Source organism: Sceloporus undulatus, chromosome 1, assembly GCF_019175285.1.
Source record: "Sceloporus undulatus isolate JIND9_A2432 ecotype Alabama chromosome 1, SceUnd_v1.1, whole genome shotgun sequence".
In the NCBI taxonomy this organism is placed as follows: Eukaryota; Metazoa; Chordata; class Lepidosauria; order Squamata; family Phrynosomatidae; genus Sceloporus; species Sceloporus undulatus.
The window spans coordinates 313,915,494-313,938,347 of NC_056522.1; the positions used below are offsets into that span (position 1 = coordinate 313,915,494).

The 22,854-nt window shown below is 40.2% G+C and overlaps 2 protein-coding genes across 3 annotated transcripts in view; one reads left to right on the forward strand and one right to left on the reverse strand.

Annotated features, from left to right (window-relative positions):
- Positions 1–377: 377 nt before the first annotated feature.
- Positions 378–13,378, reverse strand: ERH (ERH mRNA splicing and mitosis factor). Its single transcript, XM_042445708.1, has 4 exons — positions 13,222–13,378; positions 6,344–6,431; positions 2,412–2,532; positions 378–849 (listed from the first exon to the last, which is right to left on the reverse strand). Exons 1-4 carry the CDS (start codon positions 13,222–13,224, stop codon positions 747–749), a joined length of 315 nt encoding a protein of 104 aa, XP_042301642.1. The 5' UTR covers positions 13,225–13,378; the 3' UTR covers positions 378–746.
- Positions 13,379–13,642: 264 nt separating this feature from the next.
- Positions 13,643–22,854, forward strand: part of SLC39A9 (solute carrier family 39 member 9) — a 27,375-nt gene continuing 18,163 nt past the window's right edge. Inside the window, exons 1-2 of one of the 2 annotated variants that reach the window (XM_042473469.1) lie at positions 13,643–14,042; positions 20,462–20,570. In XM_042473469.1, the coding sequence (XP_042329403.1) occupies positions 13,947–14,042; positions 20,462–20,570 (205 nt within the window). In that variant the 5' untranslated portion in view covers positions 13,643–13,946. The remainder of the gene's footprint in view (positions 14,043–20,461; positions 20,571–22,854) is intronic. The other variant, XM_042473478.1, reaches the window with a different exon arrangement.

Genomic DNA, 22,854 nt, shown 5'->3' on the forward strand with positions numbered 1-22,854 from the left:
TGAAAGTATACTAAACAGCACTGATAGCTGGATTATACTATGGTAAGTGCTGTGAATTTTTTAAAAATGATTAAGAGTATTAAGAGACTGATGACTGGTACTTCACTTGCAGCATTTACAAAGCACTATTTCTCTGGCCCCCTCCAACTTTTTTGGATAACTATTAATCCAATAGTTGGCAAGAAGCCAATGGCAGGTTCAAAGCACTGAACCAAAAGTTCAAGAAGTCTATTCAATCATACTTATGGCATGATCTGTTATGATGTGGCATGTCAAAAACTTTCACAAACCAATGAACACTGAGGGTATGAAATTATTTTTGTGATAAGCTGGCCACATTTAGCTTACAAAGCTTAGAAAACCACCACAATACCCAATTAACTAAAGAGCATTTATTTTATTCTCCGCTATGACATACTGCCTCCAAGTAGTAACATTGAAAATCCCTCCAGGAAAGAGGTACACACAGTGATTGTGGTAAAACATATATGAATAATCTTGGGGATGTAGCACAAAAAAAAATAATAAAGTGTCTAAGCAAAGAGAAAAAAATAAACTAAATACCCACAAAAGGCCTGTTTTTCTTTGTTTAAAATTCAAACAACAAACTTTGAATTTCTAATAGCCCCAGATACAGACCAACAAGAATGAACAGGAGGCCTACAATACAAAACTTTAACTACAGAATGCTGTACACACCTGTTGTCCAAACCCTCCCTCAAAACCCGCTTAGCCATCCTGGCTCATTATTTGCTTGCTTGCTGAGCTTGTCTGCGGAGAAGGACATAGATCTTCTCCTTTATCCAGTCTTTATTGTAGGGCTGGTATGTCTGAGTATCAGCACGATAACTGGTGGGGGAAAGAACAGGCCAATTAATATTCTATAGTCTTTTCATCATAATGTATAATGCATTTCATCATGCATTCTTCAAAGCAAATTCACAGAGCCAATATGCCTCAACAGCTTAGAAAAGAAGCAGAACACAAGTTTCCAAACAGTATGATGCTGGACCTGTATGCCAGGAATCAAAATGCAAGGAACAGGTCTGTGTTTCAATCCAGCTCAGGCTTTTCTCTCAATGTATGGTTTTTCAGAGCTCATTTTTACCTTTCACAGATGGCAAGGATGCCCAACTGCACATTCAGTTTGCTGAATCAGGATCTTTAGGGATAATACAATATGTGGAACTAAGAAAAGGCCAGCAGATCAACAACATTAATGGAGCATTAGTCTCTCTTCTAGAAGCCACCAATGACTTCAAGAAGAAAGCAGTATCTACTATTGGGTTCCCAAGTTTCAATCTATATAAAAATCCATATGACAATTCTAGAAGCAGATGGTAACATCCAGGGGGCAGAGACTAAGACTGATGCGGATCTGGGAGCAGATGGGCTAAATCCCAGAAGTTAAATGGCATTCACTTGCTTCCCAATGCAGTTATCTTGTGCTTCTGGAATAATGCATGCAGTAGATTCCCTTGGCAGAGAATCAGTTACACTTAGCAAAAAATTAAACTCAAATGTATATTATACTTACAGCTCAAGTTGCAATGAAAAATGAAAAATCAGGAAACTAATAAGGTGTTCTTTATATTTCTAGCAAATTTGAGTCAGCTTCGACCTGCCAATGTATCCTGATGATTTAATAATACTTGGTTTCATGCCAGAGAAGAGGGCTGTACCAGAACCATCATTTTTATCATCATAGGCATTAGACACACACCAAGTGCTATGCTCCAAGTATGCCCTCTTGTGGCCTCCTAAAATCTAAATCCAATGTGAATTTTAGGGCCCAAACAGACAGACCAAAATAAAGCTGCTTTGGGACACTTTGGAAGTATGCTGTTTAATTGATACATGTATCTTAAGAGGCCAGAAGCTGTGCCAAAGCTGTGCTCCAGTTCTTAGGACTGGGGCATGGCTTTGGCACAGCTTCTGGCCTCTTAGGACACATGCATCATTTAAACAGCATACCTCCAAAGTGATCTGAAGCAGCTTTATTTTGGCCTGTCTATTTGGGTCCTTGGGCGCGTTACAGACGGGCCCACGAGGCGCCATCATTACGTGCGAGGAGCAGCGCTTCTTGACGCACCTTGCCCTCACGCGTAATGACTACGTCAAAATGGCGGCGGCCATTCCACATGGCCACTGCCATTTTGACGTAGCGGATGCTTTGCATCCACACGTCACGCAGAGGAAGTGACAATTTCTTTCAGCCTCAGAGAAAGGCAATGACAAACCTCCTTTGAATAAATCCTGCCAGGAAAACTCAGTGAGATGTATGCCTTAGGATCATAATAAGTAAGAAACTACTTGAAGGCACACAACAACAAAACTATATGTAAATATAACCATACATACATAAGCAAGCATAGATGTATTTATAGAAAATTAAAGGACACAATACTCACACAAGGCAGCTGAGGTCAGCCAAATCATCAATGAAATCAAATAACTGGCTAATATCATATGTGATTGAAGGGCTGTTCGGATTCATTCTCTTCAAATGTTCTTCGTACATTTTACAGACTCCTAAGAAGAATTATATTCAGCACTTACATAAGACATTAATGAACCTATGCTGTCAGACAAAAAGTAAATGACAAATGCATGAAAAGAGAATCAATGTGAATCCAAGCAAATGATGAAACCGCACTCACTGAAATAACAAAAGGTAAACAAAAAGAGTTAGGGTATAAATGTAAAATATATGTGTATATATGTAAAGGTCTTCAACAAATATAATAAAACACTAAAGTAATCAATTATTTGAATTTCCACTACACAGCCTACACTATAAATAGCAGTATGGGAGAAGGTCCATAGGGCATAAATCATTTGTTGAAGGAAAAAAGATGGCCCAATTCTTCATTTAATCAGAATCCAGAAGCTTTTGACTTGTAGTGTTTTCTCAGTGGTCAGTGTGAATCTTGTGTTGTCCAGTATTTTGTCCAAATAAAAGGCCAATGGGTTGGTTTAAAATCTGTCTTCAAACAAGCCAACATTTTTAAATTTTTTATATAACATTAAAAACACACATATATAACATATAACAAAAACAACACAAACACTAACATCCTAACAAACAAACAAACAAACAAACAAACAAACAAACAAACAAACAGCCACCTGGACAAAAAAAACATCTTCCTGTACTCTTGGTATCTTCTGTCTATATTTTACTTCAAGTCTCACATTGGATTTTTAATCACCTCCATGTTTAATCCTCAAAACCTTACTTGTTTATATGATCATAATTGACTTTAGGCTCCATGTTTAAGCTTGAAAACCTTACTTGTTTATATGATAATGAACTTTACCTTAATTTAATCCCATGACAATTCCATCCTCAAGTATGTTATAAAAGGATCCCAGTCTTGTTTAAATTTAATTAATGAATTCTTCCTCAACACCTCTCTGTTTCCATATAATCATATACCTTCCAAAGTCATTCTTGTATATCGAGTTTCTTTAGACTTGCATTTTGAAGCATATAATACTCTTGCAGCAGTCATCATATAAAATATAAGCTTCCCATATTTTGCTCCATTCTGTCTTCCGTGATCTTACTTAATAAATATATCATAGGATCTGCTTGCCCTTTAATATCTAAAATCTTCCTTACTTGATTGTAAAACAAAGAAACTGAATATGATTCGCAAACAAGCTAACATTTTAAAGCAGAACCATAACCCCCTAAAATTTTGAAGCAAGTTACATATGAGGCAGTGGGAATGAACAGAAGTGATACTTTGAGGAATAATAAAAGGACAAAATGATTATTCCACAGATTTATGATATCGTAGCACTCAAGTTAGAGAAATCATATATAAGTACTGGTTATTGCTGCAGGACACAGATGCAGACAAGTCCTCTTGACCACTTTTAATCATGGACAGAGCCTAATGGAGATGTTGCTGCACAGCAACATAAGACATCATATAAGAAAAATGGATACTGCTAAATATGAAAGTAGATGTGTAGAACCATTTTCCTGTAGAAACTGCAGTGTTTTAAGAGCTGTACATTAAAATTATTCAGTAACTCATTGGACAACAAACAATATAATCTTAACCCACTATTGACTTGTAATAAACAAGGAGTAGAGTGCCCTCTATGAGCACAGCTGCCACCCCTTTTCTCTTCGGAATGAATGAGAAGGGAAAGGCCTAATGTGGGAGAGCCTGACACACATCAGTTTCTGCCTTTGGAATGAGAGCGTAAGCACTGTAGCAAGTATATTGAGGATGCTTGCCCTCATTTGTTCCCAAGCCAGAAGTAGGCAGCTGGCAGTAAATATTAACAGTTAAGGTTTGGGAGAACCTTCTGCAGGGACTCCTTTTGCCTGTTCTGGGCAAATAAGAATCTTGCTGCAATAATCATACAATGCATCACATTTTACATATTTAAATTTCTCCTTTGAGATGCACAACAAAAACAATTCCAGTTTTAATTCAATTTAACATTTAAAATTGACTAATTCTCAGTTGCATTGACTAATAAATATATTAGTCTCCAATTACTTTGTGCTTTATCACTGGACTGCCACATATGATAAAAATTACCTTTTTGTACTTCACATTTCCAACACTTGTTTTTAAGACCTTTATACATTTTTGACAATCCCTCAGGCATAAAGTACCATCAGTACATCATGTTACATTTTCTCTCATGTTGTTTGATGATAACTCTTTCAAGGCCTATCATCCACCTTTTCTCCAAATGTTACATCCTGATGTTATAGCCCAGATTCTGGGCCCATTGGACCCTACAATCTTATCCCGCATCTTATGTTTCTATTTTTCAGTAACATTATATATATTTCTTCCAATTGAATGTTCATCACTAGAACATAAATTCAGTTCAAACTCATTTTTTCCTTGCAAAACCCCTAAGGTTTTTTTAAAATCTAACTTAAATCTTTCAAATAATTGCTTGTGATGGCACCAATGAAAGTCAAATCCCTCTCGAATCAACTCCTCCCGAGACATAAACTTTGCCTCAGTATCTACTCACTTAATCATATCTTTATATACCATATGTGCTTGTCTGTAAGTTGAAAAAGTTGTGCCCAAAAATTGACCCCAAAATACTGGGTCAACTTATACATGGGTCAATACAGTTATCAAGCCTCTTCCCCAGACCAGCTGTCTCCCGAGGGGACAGCCAGGTTGTGACGGAGAAGGAAGAGCAAGTGTCTGTGTCTCAACCTTCTCCCCAGCCTGGCTGTCTCTTTGGGAGACAACTGGGCTGGGCAGGAGGAAGAAGGGCAGGGATTTGCCATTGTTTTATTCTTGTGCCTTATTGTTTGTTTCAAAGTATTACTTTTTATACGTGATATAATGGATTCTAATTTAATTGGTATTTGTAGTTAACCTGTACCGTCATATGTTTTAAGACAGCTTTGTTATCTTTCAGGGTACCTTATCTGCAAGTCTTTGCCTCAATCCTCACAAATGTAGGAAGCCAACTGTATTGGACTGCAGCTGATACTTTGAAGTTATCTTCAGTATTATTATGAGTATGCAGTTTTTTAACCTATATTTCAGCCTTTTATTTGGAGGATATATTGGACAACACAAGTTTCACGTTGACCATTGGGGAAGACTGTTAGTCAAAACATGCCTGGTTTCTGTTTAAATGGATGAGGCCATGGGACATTCTTTTCCCCTTCAGCAAATGATTTATGCCCTATGGACCTTCACACATACTGTATTTATAGCATGGACTCTATAGTGCAAATAGATTACTTTAGTGTTTTATATTTGTTATAAATCTTTACCTATAGGCATATATATTTTACATTTATACTCTAACTCTTTTTGTTTACCTTTTTCCAAGCAAATGATATCCAATCAGCTTAAGGTTAGCAGACTGAGTTTTCATGTTGATACATTTAAAATAAATTATTCTGCAGAAATAGTAAGCCAAACACTAAAATACAAATTAAACCTGAAGATTTTTGCTTTGGCTTTCAAAGTATTTTTGTGTTTGTTTTTTGCTCTGAAGACACAACAAAATATGTTCTTAGAAGTGGATCAACTTCATGCATTCAATGGCTATACATTATTCTTATTAAAATCATAAGTTCTCTCACATCTTCTGGTAAAGTGAAAACCAACATTTGATCTATGACTATAATAGAAAATTTCTTATTTCCAAAGAGAGGAGCATCCAATTTCAAGAACACAATAAGTTCAAACAGATGTGTTTCAGCTTAGAAGAGTCATTAGTGCATTTCCAAAATAACAGGCAGAAACATGTAACAATCAACAACTTTTAAGAGAAAACTAGCCTTTAACATTTATTCAACATCAAATAAACTACAACATGAACACATTACCTTCCATGCACTCATTCACAGATTCATAATCAGCGTAAGTCCTGCCTTCTGGTCTTTTGGTAGGTTGAACAAGCAAAATTGTGTGAGACTGTACAAAAGCAAATACAACATTGATGTAGGCTTCTGAAAGTACCAGAATAATGCAAGTTATTTTCAGATAATGCTAAAATACATTAATCTTACAGAAAATTAGATCTGTTCAACCTTTTTGTTACTAAATCAAACCAAACTGATCACATATTATTTTAATTAATTCCCATGTCTCTTCAGGTATTCCAGTATGTCTAATGTAGTTTCTGACTTATAGCGACCCTAAGGCAAACCTATCATGGTTTGCCTTAGGGTGACCCTGTTCAGAGGTTTGCCATTGTCTGACCCTGAGAGCGTGTGACTTGCCCAAAGTCACCCAGGATTTCATGGCCAGGCTGGGAATTGAACCCTGGTCTTAAGAGTTGTAGTTCAGAATTCAAACCACTATGCCACTCAAATTACTTGCTTCAGCAGAAAACATGATCTCCATGTATAATGTTTTGCAAAATCACTTGTATTCTTTCTGCCAAAATAGATGAAAAGATTTCATACTCACTGTTTAAAAAAGGAGACTGGACTAAAATTAGAGGCAGTACATACCAGCACTTTATGCTGGCCTCTACGCAAACTAGGGCTGAGCGGTCAGCTGCTCCTAGCCATAGTTTCACTGCCCAGCCGCCATCATGGCGCACGCCTGTCCACATGGCACGCACCATGACGACACATGCCAGGCACAGCGCCCAAATGGCACTGTACAGAAGGGGCATCATGATGTTGCACCATTTATGACACCGTAGGAAGCTGCTGAGAGTGCGGATCAGTGCCGCAGCATGGGGCTGCTGAGGCACCGATCCAAGGCAGGAAGGGGCAGCTTCCAGTATTGCCCCTTACTCACAATAGTTGTATTTTGGGCTTCTTTTAGAATTAACAATACTGTAGCTATTTCCTAGGGCTACGGAATTTCTTGAATTTTAAAATCAAATTCTGCATAAGCCCCCTAAGTTCTCTCTCATTGTCTTATAATACAGTGGTGCCTCGGGTTACGAAATTAATTCGTTCCGTCATTCCTTTCGTAACCCGAAAATTTCGTAACCCGAAAAACTTTTCCGTTAGCACTGGAAAGCCTATAGCTGCACTTTGCAGCATTTGAATTTCGCGCCGAAATGAATTTCGTAACCCGAAACAGTTTTTGCCAATCCAACTTTTTTGTATCCCGGAAATTTCGTAACCCGATCATTTCGTATCCCGAGGCACCAGTGTAATCAGTTGGAAAGCTGTCTGGTCCAGATGATTTATTTGACTGCTCTAGAATCACTTCAGAAACTTCTTCCATTGAAACTGGTTCATTTAGATGCAATTGTTGGTCTTCAGGTAATTATGGTATGGTCTGCCCTTTCAGTTTATGGGATTGCCATCCACGAATGGCCTTGCCCTGTTCTTCTTGATGGCGGCATGTGCAAATGGCTGCACCAATGTGGAGCATACACAGCACATTACCACCGAGAATGGGACTTCAGACCCGCAACATTTGGCATCTGCACAAGGGTCCATAACAGAACCTCTGTAGTTACAAAGCGCTTCATATTTAAATAATTTTCCTCATTGAAACTGATTTCTTATTAAAAACTCTGTATAGTATTACATACTATATTGAAGTATTTAATAAGATATTTCATATTTTCTTTTATCTTCATCATTCACAATCAATTCATCATTATCATATATACTTGTAATTACCTCCTCTTTTTTTCTTTCCCAAGTTTGTTAACAGATGCAAAATTCTTTTGTTTAATATGCATTATCTCCTTCATCATCACTGGGAGATGTGATTGTAAGGTCTTAATCATTTGGAGAATCACTGTTTTCTTCTGTGATTTCTTTAATTCATCTTTCTTTTGGATGCCTTCTGTAATTTTTTGAATTTGTTCCTGCATTTTTTAAAAAATGTCCACTTTGCTGAATGAAAAACCAACCCCTCTCATTACAAATTTCCCTGTATCCAGGCATTGCTGATGTTTATTCCTTTATCTCAGTTACCTTCCAAATGTTCACTGACATTCTTTTTAGCTTTGTCAATCATTCTTTCATTCCTTAATAGTGACACATGTAATCTCCAATTAAAAGTCATAGTTGTTCGCTTCAACCTCAATGTTATGATCCAAAATAATTCTTGGAAAGTTTTCCATTTTAACAATTTTCAAAAATACTGACCTTGAAATTAAAAACATGTCAATTCTTGATAGAAATTTGAAACGTTCAGGAAAAGGTATATTCCAGAGCTCCTTTGTTCTTTAACATCCAAACACCCACTAGACTCAAATTATCCATTGTAACAAAAAGGTTACTTCCCTTGTTAAGGTTTTATCACTTTTTGAGCTTTTCTATCTGGTTTTAGATCAATCATCCCATTCCAATCTCTAATTAAAATTGTATTTTCACTAAGAAATTAGAATTACATTTCAATAGATTTTCAAATAATACTGCCTTATTATCTATGCATACCCCCCCCCCCCATACATTTGCTGATTAAGACTGAAGCTGCAGTCCCACAGATCTTCCCTGTGTGTCTGAAAATACGTACTCTGGTTTCCTAGACGTTAATATAAACACTTTTTGCTGTTCTGTGCCTTCAAGTTGTTTCCAACTTATGGCAACTCCAAGGCTACCCTACTGTTTATCTTATTCAGTAACACAATGAGATTTCTCCATTTTGGGGATTTACCAATATTTAGTCAGATTTTTTTAAAATACAAGTTTCTTGCATACATGTTATATCACTTTTCTTTTTACTGAGAAAACAGAATATTCCTCTCTTCTGTGGAGAGTTCATTCCTTTCACACTCCAGGAAAGACATTTAGGTCCATAATCAGCCAGAAGTCTCAATGCACTCATTCTTCACATTTGCAGCTTTGACCTTTGCTGATTTGATTATTCATGGATTTTAGTAATATGTTCTCTCTAAGAATATCTAGGTTCTCCAGCACAATTATTCTATGGTCAACTTTAACCAAAAGTCACAGTGAAGGACCTAGGGATTCCTAGGGAGAGCACTCTTCTAGCCCTTTGTAGCTCTTTCAGCACAATTCCAATGTCAGTGTCTGGCAGATGTTGACCACAGAATTGAACTGGAGGACTTAGAAATTACTGGTGTGGTGTTCTCTCAGGTAAAAACACAGTGCTTTCATTATTTCTAGGTTTTCCACATTCACAGGGGTCCAGAGAATGTGGAGGGATGAGTGTACAGTCCTTTACCAGTAAAACCTCTAACTCTTCACCCAAGCTTTGGGCATCACTTTCATTAGTCTCTGAGATTCCTTGATTTGAAAGGTTATTAAAGTCTTATCTTCTAAGAAATTTTCATGCCTTTATGACTCGTCGTCAATATGTGGTGTCTCTTTTTATAGAAAACAAGCCCCTTCAAATTTCTCTCACCTGAATGGAATCCCATATAATTTCACTTTATCAGTTAGAAATGTTTTATCATTCTTGTAGGTAGATCTTTCAGTATAGTCACTTCTTGGTCTTCAATCAGTAATGATTTTCTCTTATACTGTTGAAGAATTTGACCTACTTGTACTTTGAAAGAAAATGCACAATACAAGTCCAGTCTCCCTTATCCAGAATTTTGAAATCCAAATTATACCAAAATACAAACGTCTGTCCATAAACTTTGTTTCATGCACAAAATTAGATTTAGACTGAAGAGGCAATGAAAATGGCGGTAATTTTTGTATTAGGCATTCTTTCAGAAAATGCAAAAATGACAGGCTGGTTTTTTTTAATTAAAAAAAATGAAGATTTGAAAACTACTCTCAAGAACAGAATGTAAACTGCTCTGCCATCGAAACCCACTGGGGTGCTGAGCAAACAGAGAGAAAGAATAAGATCGCTCCTGGGCTTCTCCAAATCAGGTGGAACTTCTGCTCCCTGCATGGCCTGCTCCTACAATGGACCAAACACCCACAGGCAGTTTATGGCATGCAGCGTCAAGCTGCACTGCTTGGTTATTTTTTTTGCTCCCTCCACCCCCCATGCATGCACACTATCTCACAAACACACCACCTGTGACTGCCAATTACTTCCCTTGTCCCACTCACCTGCACAGTGCATCAGTGTACCTAGTCAAACACTAGCAAAGCACAAACATGGAGACCCCCAATACATGCCCCTTCCCCACACAGCTCCATGTCAGACTATCTAGTTTGAGTACATTTTTATTACATCCATTACATTATTGGTAACCTGCCATGTTTATTTCATGGTGTGTGTGACGGCTCCATGGTGTGATGGGTCTATGCTGCAGCTGACTACTCTTTCACTTCTATGCTCAAGAAAAGAAAAAAAAACCCTATGGTAAGCAATGATACCAGCAGCTGTGTCTCATTGGGCCCAGGATGCATGCTCCAGATCATTGCCATAAGCCACCTGGGCCTTCCCACACTTGCATCATGTTGTTCATATGTCAGTGCAACAATCCACACCTTCCATCCTAGAGCAGATGAAATCAACATTTTTTGCTCAGGGTTTTCACCCTGGAGTGCAGCTTCATCCCTGTTTCACTCCATTTTGGCTTGGTGTGTCATGTAAACGGCTGAGGCTCAAAATGGGACAAAACTGCTTTTTTTGTTTGTTCATGCAGACTACCCTTAGTTGACCTTTGATAAGTGAGAGTTGGAGGTCTCCCAATCATAGGGTCACCGTAGGTTGAGACTGACTGAAGAGCAATTAACATCAACAAGACTAGCACAGACCAAGTGTCAACTTAAAGTGTCATCCTACCTAATATGCTGATTTAGTACGCTCTTCAGGGCGAAGCAACCCAAAGCAGGGTGTGTGTGTGCGCGCACGCGCACTGGTGGAGGCTCAATTGCATCCCAAGCATCACTCAGCTGGGAAAAGCAGGGAACTCTTTCTCAAGTAGGGGGTCTTTGCTGGGCTGAGAGAAGAGGGTTTTGCCCTTCCTAGGATAGCAGGCGCAAAGTGCAAAGGCAGGTCAAATGTGAAACACAAAGAAAACAAAAATAATGGCCACAAAAGATTTGCATGAATTCAACCCAGATAATGATATCAAAATAGTTCGATTTCCCATAACTTGGATCAAACATTGATAGGAACGGGGAACGCAGGCTGGAGATCAGAAGATTAAGACTGTGAAGGGAAGCTATGAAAGAACTAGACAAAATCCTAAAGAGTAAAGATATGCCGCTGAACACTAATGTTAGAACTGTCCAATGTATTATGCCCCATGTCTAGCCCAGAGGCAGGAGAGAGGCCCTCCCTCCATTTCAACTGCCATCGCTCTGGCCTTGGAGGGAGAGAATAAGAGGCAGCTCCTGCTGGACACAATCTCCTCCTGTATCGCCATCCTCTTTGCTTGTGTGTTGTGTCTTTTTAGACTGTAAGCCTGAGGCCAGGGAACCATTTAATTGTCAATCTGTAAGCTGCTCTGAGAGCATTTCTGAAGAGCGAGGTATAAAAACAACAGAATAAATGAACAAATATTCCCTGTCACTAAGGATGTGAGCGCTGGGCAGTGAAGAACATCAATTCACTTCAGATGTGGTGTGTGAGGAAAGTGCTGAGGATGCACTGGACAGCCAAAAGGATTTTAGAAGGGGGGGGGGGTCCTTGAACAGATGAAGCTTCGACTCTCCCTGAAAGTTAAGGCTATTCAGTTGAGACTGTCGAGAAGATACAGATCTCTAGAAAAAACAGTAATGCAGGGAAAAGTAGAGAGCAGCAGAGAGAGAGGAAAATGGATAGACTCAATCCATGGATCTGCAAGGCCTGAGGAGGGAGGGAGGCACGGTGACCAGGGGCCACAAACGCAAGGGAAAGCAAGGCACCGTAATAAGTTCAAGGAAAGCATAGGGCATTTCCAAGTGAAAGAGTAAAAAAGTAATATACACGCAAATAATATGCTGCTTAGTCCTTCTCAAAAAGGAAGGCGTTTTGGAATTCCTCCCAGAGATGCCTCCTGGAAGAAACAGCTCAAAAGGCTGATATAAGTACTGCACACTCATCCCTCCGTATTTGTGGATTTGATTAATATGTTCTCTCTAGGAATCTCTAGGCCCTCCGGGGAAACTCTATGGCCAACGTTAACTAAAAGTTGCACTGGAAGACCTAGGGGTTCCTAGAGAGAATACTCTGCCAGGCCTCTGTAGCTCCTCCAGAGCAGCTCTATGGCCAGTGTCTGTCAGATGTTGACCACAGAGTTGCCCTGGAGGACCCAGAGATCCCTAGAGAGGCCTCCTTCTCTCAGGTAAAAGCATGGTGGTGTTGTTTCCTGTGGCTTCCCCACATTCACGGGGGTCTTGGGCCCCTATCCCCGGCCAATATGGAGGGACAGGTGTATACATTCTGGCTCCTGAGTCTTGCTCCAAGCAGAAGGCATTTGGGAACCCTTCCTGTAGAGAAGACTGAAATGGTCCTGGAAAAGGAGGACCAAGGCGCTCAGCCTCAGCCCAAAACACGAATATAAGCCCAGGCTTCTTAGCCCTGCTCTCAAAGGAAGACTCCTGGAGAGAAGAAGGCTGCGATGGAGGATGTGTCTTGGAAAAGGGCCTCTGAGTCTGGCCACCCAAAGCGAAAAAGGCTAATGTAAGCCCAGGCTCCCTAGTGCTGCTGCAAGCGGAGGGCATTTTGGGATCCCTGCCGGAGGGAAGACGGAGGTGCCTCTCCTCAGGGTGGCCCTGAGTCGGGGAGGCCTCGAGGGCAGCTAGCCGCAGACAAAGAGACCTCGGGCCTGGAACAGCGGGGTGCCTCCTCCTCCTCCGCCGCCGCCGCCTCTCCCCTTTCCTTTTCCCGGCCCAAGAGCGACTCTCAAACCCCGCTCCAGACTCACCATGGCGGCTCTTTCTGCTCGGCTCAGGCGCGAAGCACAAAACTCCCAACGACTCCTCGACCACAATGCACCGCGAGCGCCGGAAACGCGTCACACCACTTTTCCCTCACTCAAGCGCGCGCAAGCTCAATTGCCTCTCCATTTCCGGTATCATAGAGACTACGCTGCCTTGTCAGTCAAGCCGCGCGTGGCAGAGCGTCGCCAGTGTTAGTCTCGCGAGATTTCCCCCATGAGCGCGCGCGCGGGCGGGCGCGGGAGGAGACATAAACGCCAGCCACAGAGGTGAACTATGCCAGCCATCTTTAATAAGGGCAAATGGAGTCATGTAAGAGGAAGAAGACAGGTCGGCCATTTTTATTAAGGGCCAATGTCGTCCTATATGATGAGGAGGAAAAGCTAGGCTCTTCGTGACCCCCTCCTTGACCGCCATCTTAAAATTGGGAGGGAACGAAAGGGACGAATGAAGTGAGAGCGTACCGGAAGTGGAGCGAGGGGAGAGGAAGTGAGGGAGAGAAGAAGTTGCCACTTGGCCCTTGACTGAAGCGGCTTGTGATGGCGGCGGTGGCTGGAGCGTGAGGGGACTCAGCCTGAAGCCTCGTCCTCGGAGGCGGCTGGGGTCCTGCGGCGGAGGCCAGGCGGGTGCCTCTGGGCCCGTGAGGCTGGGCACTCCGGGGCCCATGAGGCTGCCTCCCCTCCTGGAGCCCTGAGCCGAACCGGAGCCGGCCATGGATGACTTCGTGTCCATCAGCCTGCTCTCCCTGGCCATGCTGGTGGGCTGCTACGTGGCCGGGATCATCCCGCTGGCCGTGAACTTCTCCGAGGTGAGCGGGAGGAGGAAGGCCAGGCGCCTCCAAACGCGCTGCGGGAATAACAGCAGCCACAACAACAGCCCCACTGTTGAGACCGCTTCCGCCGCCCTGGCTGGAGGCTAGGGAATTCTAGGGCTTCGTCCACACTGGAGAGAGAACCCGGTTTGGCACCGCTTTGTCCCGTTGCCTGGCTCAAAGCTGTGGGAGCTGGAATTAGTTGCGGATCTCTTTTCTTTGGAGAGACCCAGGAGTCCATTGGAAAGGAAAGACAGTCTGTTTAGCCCCAGCACTTGCCCCAGAAGGAAACCCCAGGTTCCTAATGACTGGGGCCACGGTTCTAAAACGAACCACAAATCACACTTCCATTGGCTGCAATGGATTAAACATTTGCTCCCCTGTGTTTTCTCTGGACGTTCACATGTCACACCGAACATAGGCCACTGGCCCTCAGAGATACTTGAGTCATGTAATGCTGATTTAGACGGGCAGGTTTTTAATTCCCCCCCCCCCTTATTTTATTCAATGTTTACTATGTAAAGCTTTGTGCAAACCTTACCGTGCTCTATAAATAAACGTTAATAATGATAAGAATAAGAAGAATAATGTTCATTAGATGTTCAGTTTACATCAAAAACAAAGATACATCATGAAAACTTTGTCTCACATAAAGGACCAAGCCCTGAGAGTCCCCTTTTTGTTGTTGATGGAGATAGTTCTTGTGCCACAATAAACTACAGTTCCCAGGATTCCCTAGCACTGACGCAGGGCGGTTAAAGCAGTCTCAGACCGGATTGTTTCTGCAGTGTGTTTTGGACCTTGGTAGGAAAGCTGTTTTAAGGCTGTTTCTGCACTGCAGAAATGACTCACTTTTGACACCATTTTAACTGCCGTGGCTCAAAACTATAGGATTCTGGGAACAGTCGTTTTGCTGTGTTAAGATAAATCTGAATCTCTTGCAAAACTCTGGCTCCCAGGATTCCCTAGCACTGAACCAGGGAAAAGGCAATAATTGGAAAAACCATCATGGTCCAAAATACACTGCAGAAATAATCCAGTGTGAGACTGCTTTAACCACCCTGGTTCAGTGCCAGGGGATCCTGGGAGTTGTAGTTTATTGTGGCACCAAAACTCTCCAACAGGGAAGACTAAATATCACAAAAGTACAATTCCCAGAATTCCCTAGCACTGAGCCAGGGCAGTTAAAGCGGTCTCAAACTGGATTCTGTCTACAGTGTGGATGCAGCCTTGTAAGGGCAGGCTTCTTGAAAGGAGAGAGGAAATACTGTAAATAAGAAATGTTAAAGGGTTTCAGAGATGGGTGGGAGGGACAGACTTGTTAAAAGGAGAGGGCAGGACAACCAGTCTTGGTCCTCCTTTTCCAGGACATGTCCTACATTTCAGCCTTCTGTCCAGGAGGCATTCCTAAATATCCTGCATTTTGAGCATGACTAAGAAGCATGGGTTTACATTTATATGTTTTTATTTCCTGAACGCCCTACATATTTCGTGGTGCCATGCCCTCATTTGCGGTTATGACTTCAGCTCACTCTGGGAGAGAAGAAACAAAGAAGAAAGGTTGAGAAGGAGTTAAATAGTTGCTCAGAAAGTCTACTCCGGGGGCGGGAGAACACAGAGCAAATAGAAACTTACCATAGCAGAGGTAAACTGCACATTACAGTTAGTTCTGATCCGTATCGGATGTGGTACATTGACCTCATAAAAAAGATGATGTGGCAAAAGCTGGTTTTCTTTTGCATGTTAGATGCTTGCTATCTATGCTACTGAAAGTTTTTTAGATATCAAATAAACTTCACTTCATGAATATAGTCCCTTCTTTTGTCTTAACGGTATCCATTTGGCACCCATTCAAACCGTATTTGTCATTCTTTTGATTCTGTTTACCAAAACCCCCCAACACCTGATAGCCCAAAGGCACTGTCTAAGATTACTTATGATTACATTGTATGGCGCTAGACACTTTCTGAGTGAAATACTTTCTAAAGTTTCCAGGTCTGAAGGGCAAAATATGAAACCGCAAAATAAAACGTAAAAGGTGAGGTGAATTGATAGTGTGTCTGTTGACAGTAATCATATTTACAGTATTTGAGATCTCACACGTCACACGTGGCAGAGGAGATAGGCAGCTGTTGCTGAATGTTCACAAAATCTGTGTTTTTGGATAAATAAGGTGTCTAAAAATGTCAGTGTATTTAAACAGGAAGCATGTGTGCTGAGTGTGACTGAATACTTCAGCCTCTACATATCTGCTCTGAAGTGGGTCCCATTGACTTCAGTAGGGCTTACTCTAAGGAAGTATGGGATTGTAGCTAGAATAATAATAATAATAATAATAATAATAATAATAATAATAACAACAACAATCACAAGGAATCCAGGCGGGTTACAACAGTAAAAATAAAGAAAATAAAATACAATACAATAAATAAAATACAATAAAATTAAAGAGAGCGAAGTGAGTACATTCACAGTTAGGCCTGATGGAAGTTGGGCCTCTCTTTTTCATTCCCTCCCAGGTCTGATGATGATGTCATGGAGGGAGGGCTCTTCTTCTTGAGGCAAGGATTTTATTTTAATTAATTTTAATTTAATTCTTCTCATTAAATTTAAGAGAAGAATTGGTGGACAGAGTGACATAAGTCACAGTAAATGGGGAGTAGAACTAGGTAGGGAAAGCCTGCCGGAAGAGATCCATCTTAAGAGCCTTCTTAAAGGCTGTAAGAGTAGAAATGTCGCGGATCTCCTTCGGCAGGTCATTCCATAGCTTTGGAGCTGCGATGGAAAAGGCCCTCTGGGTGACTGAAGTTAGCCTAGATTTTATTGGCTGAAGTAGATTCTTCCCCGAGGACCTTAGAGTGCAGGATGGACAGTATGGAAGTAGGCGATAAGAATAAGAACTCTTCAGTGAGCAATGTGTGCAACATTCAAAGATTAAGGTTGCTTTGCTATACTGTTGTTGTTGTTGTGTGCTTTCAAGATGTTTGCAACTTACTATGATGCTTTTGCAGACTTTTCTGGGGCTGGGAGTGTGTGACTGGCCTAAGGTCACCTAGTCTGTGTCCATGGCTGAGCGGAGAGTTGAACTATGATCTATGATCTAGAATTGTAGTCCACACTCAAACTGATGCTATTTGCTTGGATGATCTTACCTTTTCTGCATGACTGGCTAAGTAGAAAGCTGGTTTGTTTGTATATCCTTGGCCTGCCTGAAAGGAAATATAGGTAATCTTGTTTTCTAAAATATGCAGGGCAAATATTTCCATTATTTGTATGCATCCCTCCTCCCGCTGCCACACAATTGCAACACTGAGTCCTGACCTTATTAAAGGGTTTCTTGGAGCTGACTGAGGAAAAATGAGAATGTGTTGACATCAAGATGGATTTAAATCACCTCAGACTCTTCAAAATTGTTGATTTTAAATCAATTTTCTCAACTGTAAATTCATTAACTACCTCAAAAACTGACTATTGTATACAATTAACACAGAAATCCCAAATCATGTTGGCCATGTCTGTAATGAAGTGGATCATCAAACATTTCCATATTATTAGTGTTATTTTTGTATTTCGCTCTTTTCCCAGAGCGGCTTCACAATATTAAAAGAATAATACAGTTGAAACATAGAAAAGAGGTGGGTTAAAAAGGAATTAAATTATCACAATGCTAAAATAGATAGCTATTAAAAAAATAAAATATATAACACATTTAAAAATGAAACAACATCCCAAGCTGGTCCTTTACAAACATTCTGTTTTAAAAGCCTATCTGACTTCTTCGGACACTGGATGGGGAACTCTGTGTGCGTATGTTTTTAAATCTATCATTGGTTCCAGTGTGGGGCAGATATTTAGAGCAGCTTCAGTGCTGGGGTCCTCCCAGGTGAACAAAGGACCTTTGGATCTGCAATTGCCTGTATCCTTTCCATAGACCTCTCTGAATGCAAGTGGGAATAGTGCATGTTCTGCAATAGATTCATATACATGACACTTTCCATACGTACGAGAAGGCTTCAGGCCAAGTGCAGCTGTCCATTGTGATAATTTACCTTCCCTTAATCTATATGTTATTCAAGGGGATAATCCATAGCCCACCCACATGCACTGGCATTGCATTTGTTTGGAATCAAGAGACACATAATTATGTTTCAAGTCTGCATTTATGCAAATATATCAAGTTAGGTCTCTTATTAAAAGACTTAAGGCTGAAATCCTATTGATAAATTTGGAAGCAATTTCTATTAAATAATGTGGGCTTTAACAGTGCATTAGTCTGAATAGATGTCCAAAATTTTCCAAAATTAGTGTGGTTAAAGTTACTGACAAAAAAAGTTCTCAACTGATATGGGAAATCTAGGCTCAACTCTTTGGATAGTAGTCATTGTTGTAATTTGCCAATAGGTAACCTTGGAGGACTTGGGTATAGTTGCTGAGCATAAAGCAGAAGTATAAGAATTCCTACAATATCCCATATATTAGGAGCAGTGAATATGTGACCATGGAATTGTTGATTAACTACTGTTTCCAACATCCCTCACTAATGGCCAGTGTGCCAAGGTTGATGGGAAATGTTCAGCAACATCTGGAGGACCATAGATTCTTTAATCCTCTGTAGAAGATCCTTGAAGATGAGCCACCATGAAGATTTGTAAACAATGATGAATGGAAAATATAAAATCAATAAAGTAGTGTTGCGTTTCCTGGATTCTAGCTCATGTAATGACTTGTTAGCTCCATGTAATAAATAAAATTATATTAATTACGTAATTTCAGATATAAAATGCTTTCCTAATAGTTCTTTTTTATGCAGAAAAGCTGCCTTTAGGTGAACTTCACAGACTGCTGTTGTTCTATTTTAAGACAGTAAGATTACATTTAAATACAATTTTCAGCTGCTTTATTTTTGAAAGAATAACTAATAAAATAAAAAACTTTCTATAACAATGCTATGCTTTCATAAATTTCTTAGTTTTAAATTAAAATGGTAAAATGTTAAAATAAAGTGCATATATAGCAGTAAAAAAATTGTTAGTGAAGAAGAAATTCACTGATTGCAAATCTTGAATCTGTCATGGATATGTTTGTGGAACAGCTAGATTATAACCGTCTACTTATGTTCCCTGTAAGTGGCACTGGTCAGCAGTCTGGTGGCAGAACTAGGACCAGGAGAAGTTTCAAAAGAGCCTTATTATTATTATTATTATTATTATTATTATTATTATTATTATACTGCATTTCTCCCAATATAGGGATTTAAGGCTGCGAACAGCAGATTAAAAACAATACAATTTAAAAGCATTAAACTATATAAATATAAAAGTTAAAAAACAATTAAACCATTTTAAAAGGTAAAACAGTTATGAGTTGAAATAGAATATATTAAAAATACAAACCTTAAAATTTACATTGCACAACATTTCCAGCCCTACACAGTGTGATCTCAGTGGGTCGTGATGCATGTTCCACCATGGCCTGCTCAAATATCTCAAGTCTTCAGAAACTCCCAATTATCTGTTGTGGAGGACTTTCCAGCTGCTTTAGCTTTCCTGAAAAATTGGGAAATGGGTGATATTTTATATGACCTTGGTGCAAGTTCATCACTCACTGTTCAGCATTTAGAAGGTGTATTTTCAGACCGGACTTTTGTTTATTCAGATTCAGAGGGCTATGGCCTATGTTTACTAGTGGGCTGGGTTTTCTGCTGTAGTTTTCAAGCAGGCAAGGTTTATTTCTAATTCTGGATGCTTAATGTTTCAGAGTTAGTAGTTTGAACTATTATTCCTTCCCTTCCCTTTTTTATTTGAGTAAATAGCAGTCCCCACATGCCTGCTTTTCAAGACTTGCTATACTAGGGGTGGGCCAGCTGTGCCTCCCAATATGTTGTTAGACCGCAATGCCCAGTTTTCTTCACTATGGGCTAGGCTGATGGGTTTTGCAGTCAAGCTACAGAGTTACACTTTGGTTATTCCTGTTCTCTAGTGGGAGGGGGCAGAGATTTCCCTGTAATTGCACTGAATTTCAGAAGACTGGGTGAAACAACTGGATAGATCTCTAAACTTTACTTCAGCTCCAAGCTAGAAAAGAAAGTTGGAGCTAGTTATTTCGAGAGGACAGGTGTGGTATATAGAGCATCTTGGTTACCTGGCACCAGAATAAGCATTTTCATGCTAGCTCTGGAAGTGAAGTGTAGTCAAGGCACTTAAAGCACTTTGTTGATTGCCATCTAAACAACTCTCTGCACCCTTCCCTTGGCTCTAAGTAAGCATTTGCCCAGATTGCTAATGAAAAACATCATTCTGACTTCAGCTGCCATTGATTTCTCATGTACGTCTAAACAAACAACATTTATCCAAATATTAGATTTTTTAAATAAGATTTTGGTTCCTATAAAATAATTATCTGAATTTTACTTGCAGGAAAGATTAAAGTTGGTCACAGTTCTTGGTGCTGGGCTCCTTTGTGGAACTGCCTTGGCTGTCATTGTGCCTGAAGGAGTACATGCACTTTATGAAGATGTTTTGGAGGGTAAGAGAACAAAAACATTATTGTTCTGGTGCAAAGTATTCTGCATAATTAAAGTTGACATTTTGCTCATATGTCAAGTACTTGCTACTACGCAACATGTCCTTGCATGTTTTTTTGCCTTCACTTCAAATTGTGTTTGTCGCAGATCATAAGCTGCTTTGAATTTGAAAGATGGACAGCTGTGATCTTTGTAGTCACAGCATAGCATTAAAAGTCCATATTAGTTTAAAGACCAGGGCCAGGATCCAGAGAGCCATGAAACTGACTTGAGCCCAAAGGGGTTAGTATTTGATTTTTTTAAATAGCCCCCATTGCCACATGACAGTCTGATTTTAAAGCAGGATGTAGGGGGAGGTTTTGAATTATTGTTAATGATGTGCTATAGCAATTTACAGGTAATACATAAAAGTTCTCTGTAGCTCTTTCTCTATTAGATTTTTATCCCACCTGTTTTCTAAGCAGATCCCCATTTTATCCACCTAGGAACTTTGTGTGGTGTATAAAGTTTTAGGACATCTTGGCTTTTAACTTAACATAGCAGCAATCATAACTTTTGTAAATATTAATGGAATTCTGTGAGGTGAGCTCACAATATACAGTAATTATTGATGATATTGAGCAGGAGCAACTGGTAGTATTGGCGTTCTTCAGCATCCTGTGGAATTTGGTTTTCTCTTTATTTCTTTAATTTCTAGCATTAGCGTTGCAATGGAAAATTGTTTGGAAAAGCCTGAAGATGATTCTGAAATGGGACATCAGTGCATGCTTAACTCCTTAGGCTGTTTTCTCTCCATTAGGGGGAGGACCTAAAATAAGCTGGTTCCATGGTAAACAGTTGAGCTTGATACAGAGCTAAGAGTGGTATACATTCTGCCACCTCAGTCTGTGTTACTGATGCAGAATTGTTTTGAGAGACATTCTGGTAAAAGTGAACTATAGAATGACTTTGTGGATACATTCTCTGGTGTGTCAGTGGTAGAATTAGAATTTCCAGTGCTTAATTCAGGCCAAGAACAATAAAAGGGCTTTTTTTATGTCCATAGCAAAAGGAAGAAGAAGAAAATGGTAGGGCCATTATGAGGAGAAGATGGCAAAATGCTAACAGGGGACAGAGGAAAGGCAGAACTATTCAATACCTACTTCGCCTCAGTGTTCTCAGAAAAGGAAAAGGATGCTCAACCTGAGGAAAATGGTCAGCAGAGGGCACAATAGGGGAAACACAGTACAGAATAAGTAAAAAGGTAATATAGGAATACCTGGTTAATCAAAATAATTGTAAGTCTCCGAGACTAGATGAACTACATCCAAGAGTAGTAAAAGAACTAGCAGATGTAATCTCAGAGCCACTGGCAATAATAATTGAGAACTCCTGGAGAACACGAGAAGTCCCAACACACTGGAAGAGGGCAAACGTTTTCCCCATTTTCAAAAAGAGGACCCAACAATTATTGTCCAGTTAGTCTGACATCAATACCAGGAAAGATTCTAGAGCAGAACATTAAACAAAGAGTCTGTGAACATTTAGAAGGGAATGCCCTAATCACATAGGACCTGGAGCAATGGATTCAAAATATGGGAAAAGAGAATCCCTCTAAATATTAGGATGAATTTCCTGACAGTAAGAGCTCTTTGACAGTGGAATACACTCCCTCTGAGAGTGATGGAGTCTCCTTTTTTGGAGGTCTTTAAACAGAGGCTGGATGGCCATCTGTCAGGGGTGCTTTGATTGTGGTATGGCAGGGGGTTAGACTGGATGACCCTTGTGGTCTCTGCTAAATTTAGCAAACTGAATTCTCAAACAGTTGCCATCTTTTGAATGAGCACTGATTTATACTAGGCTAGTCTACATGTATACATTTGTAGCCCAGGGTATTGTAAATGCCTACATTTTATGCATGCTAAACAGATACACCAGCATTTCTCATTGAGAAGAATGAAATATAATCTTTTAGCCTTGATAGTTAAGTCCCCTTTTCTTTCGTGTGTGGGAAATAACTGTCCTTGGCTGGGGTGACTTGTATTTGCCATCTCCCTCCAATGCTTATATGCAGTCTCTACAACTGTCTTGGATTTAGAATTAATATATGATTTAGTGCAGATATATAAAAGAAAGACAAAGAAAGAGCCCTCCTCCAACCACCATCTTGAGGGGGAGAGAGGCCTGGCCTGGAAAGACAAAGAAAGAGCCCTCCTCCAACCACCATCTTGAGGGGGAGAGAGGCCAGGCCTGGAAAGACAAAGAAAGAGCCCTCCTCCAACCACCATCTTGAGGGGGAGAGAGGCC

What these genes read in the sequence shown, in the direction of transcription:
- ERH (XM_042445708.1), bottom strand. An exon ending in TGTGAATGAGTGCATGGAAG is followed by an intron (nt 2,533 to 6,343) that starts GTAATGTGTTCA and finishes AATTCTTCTTAG; the next exon opens with GAGTCTGTAAAATGTACGAA. An exon ending in GCTGACCTCAGCTGCCTTGT is followed by an intron (nt 850 to 2,411) that starts GTGAGTATTGTG and finishes TTCCCCCACCAG; the next exon opens with TTATCGTGCTGATACTCAGA.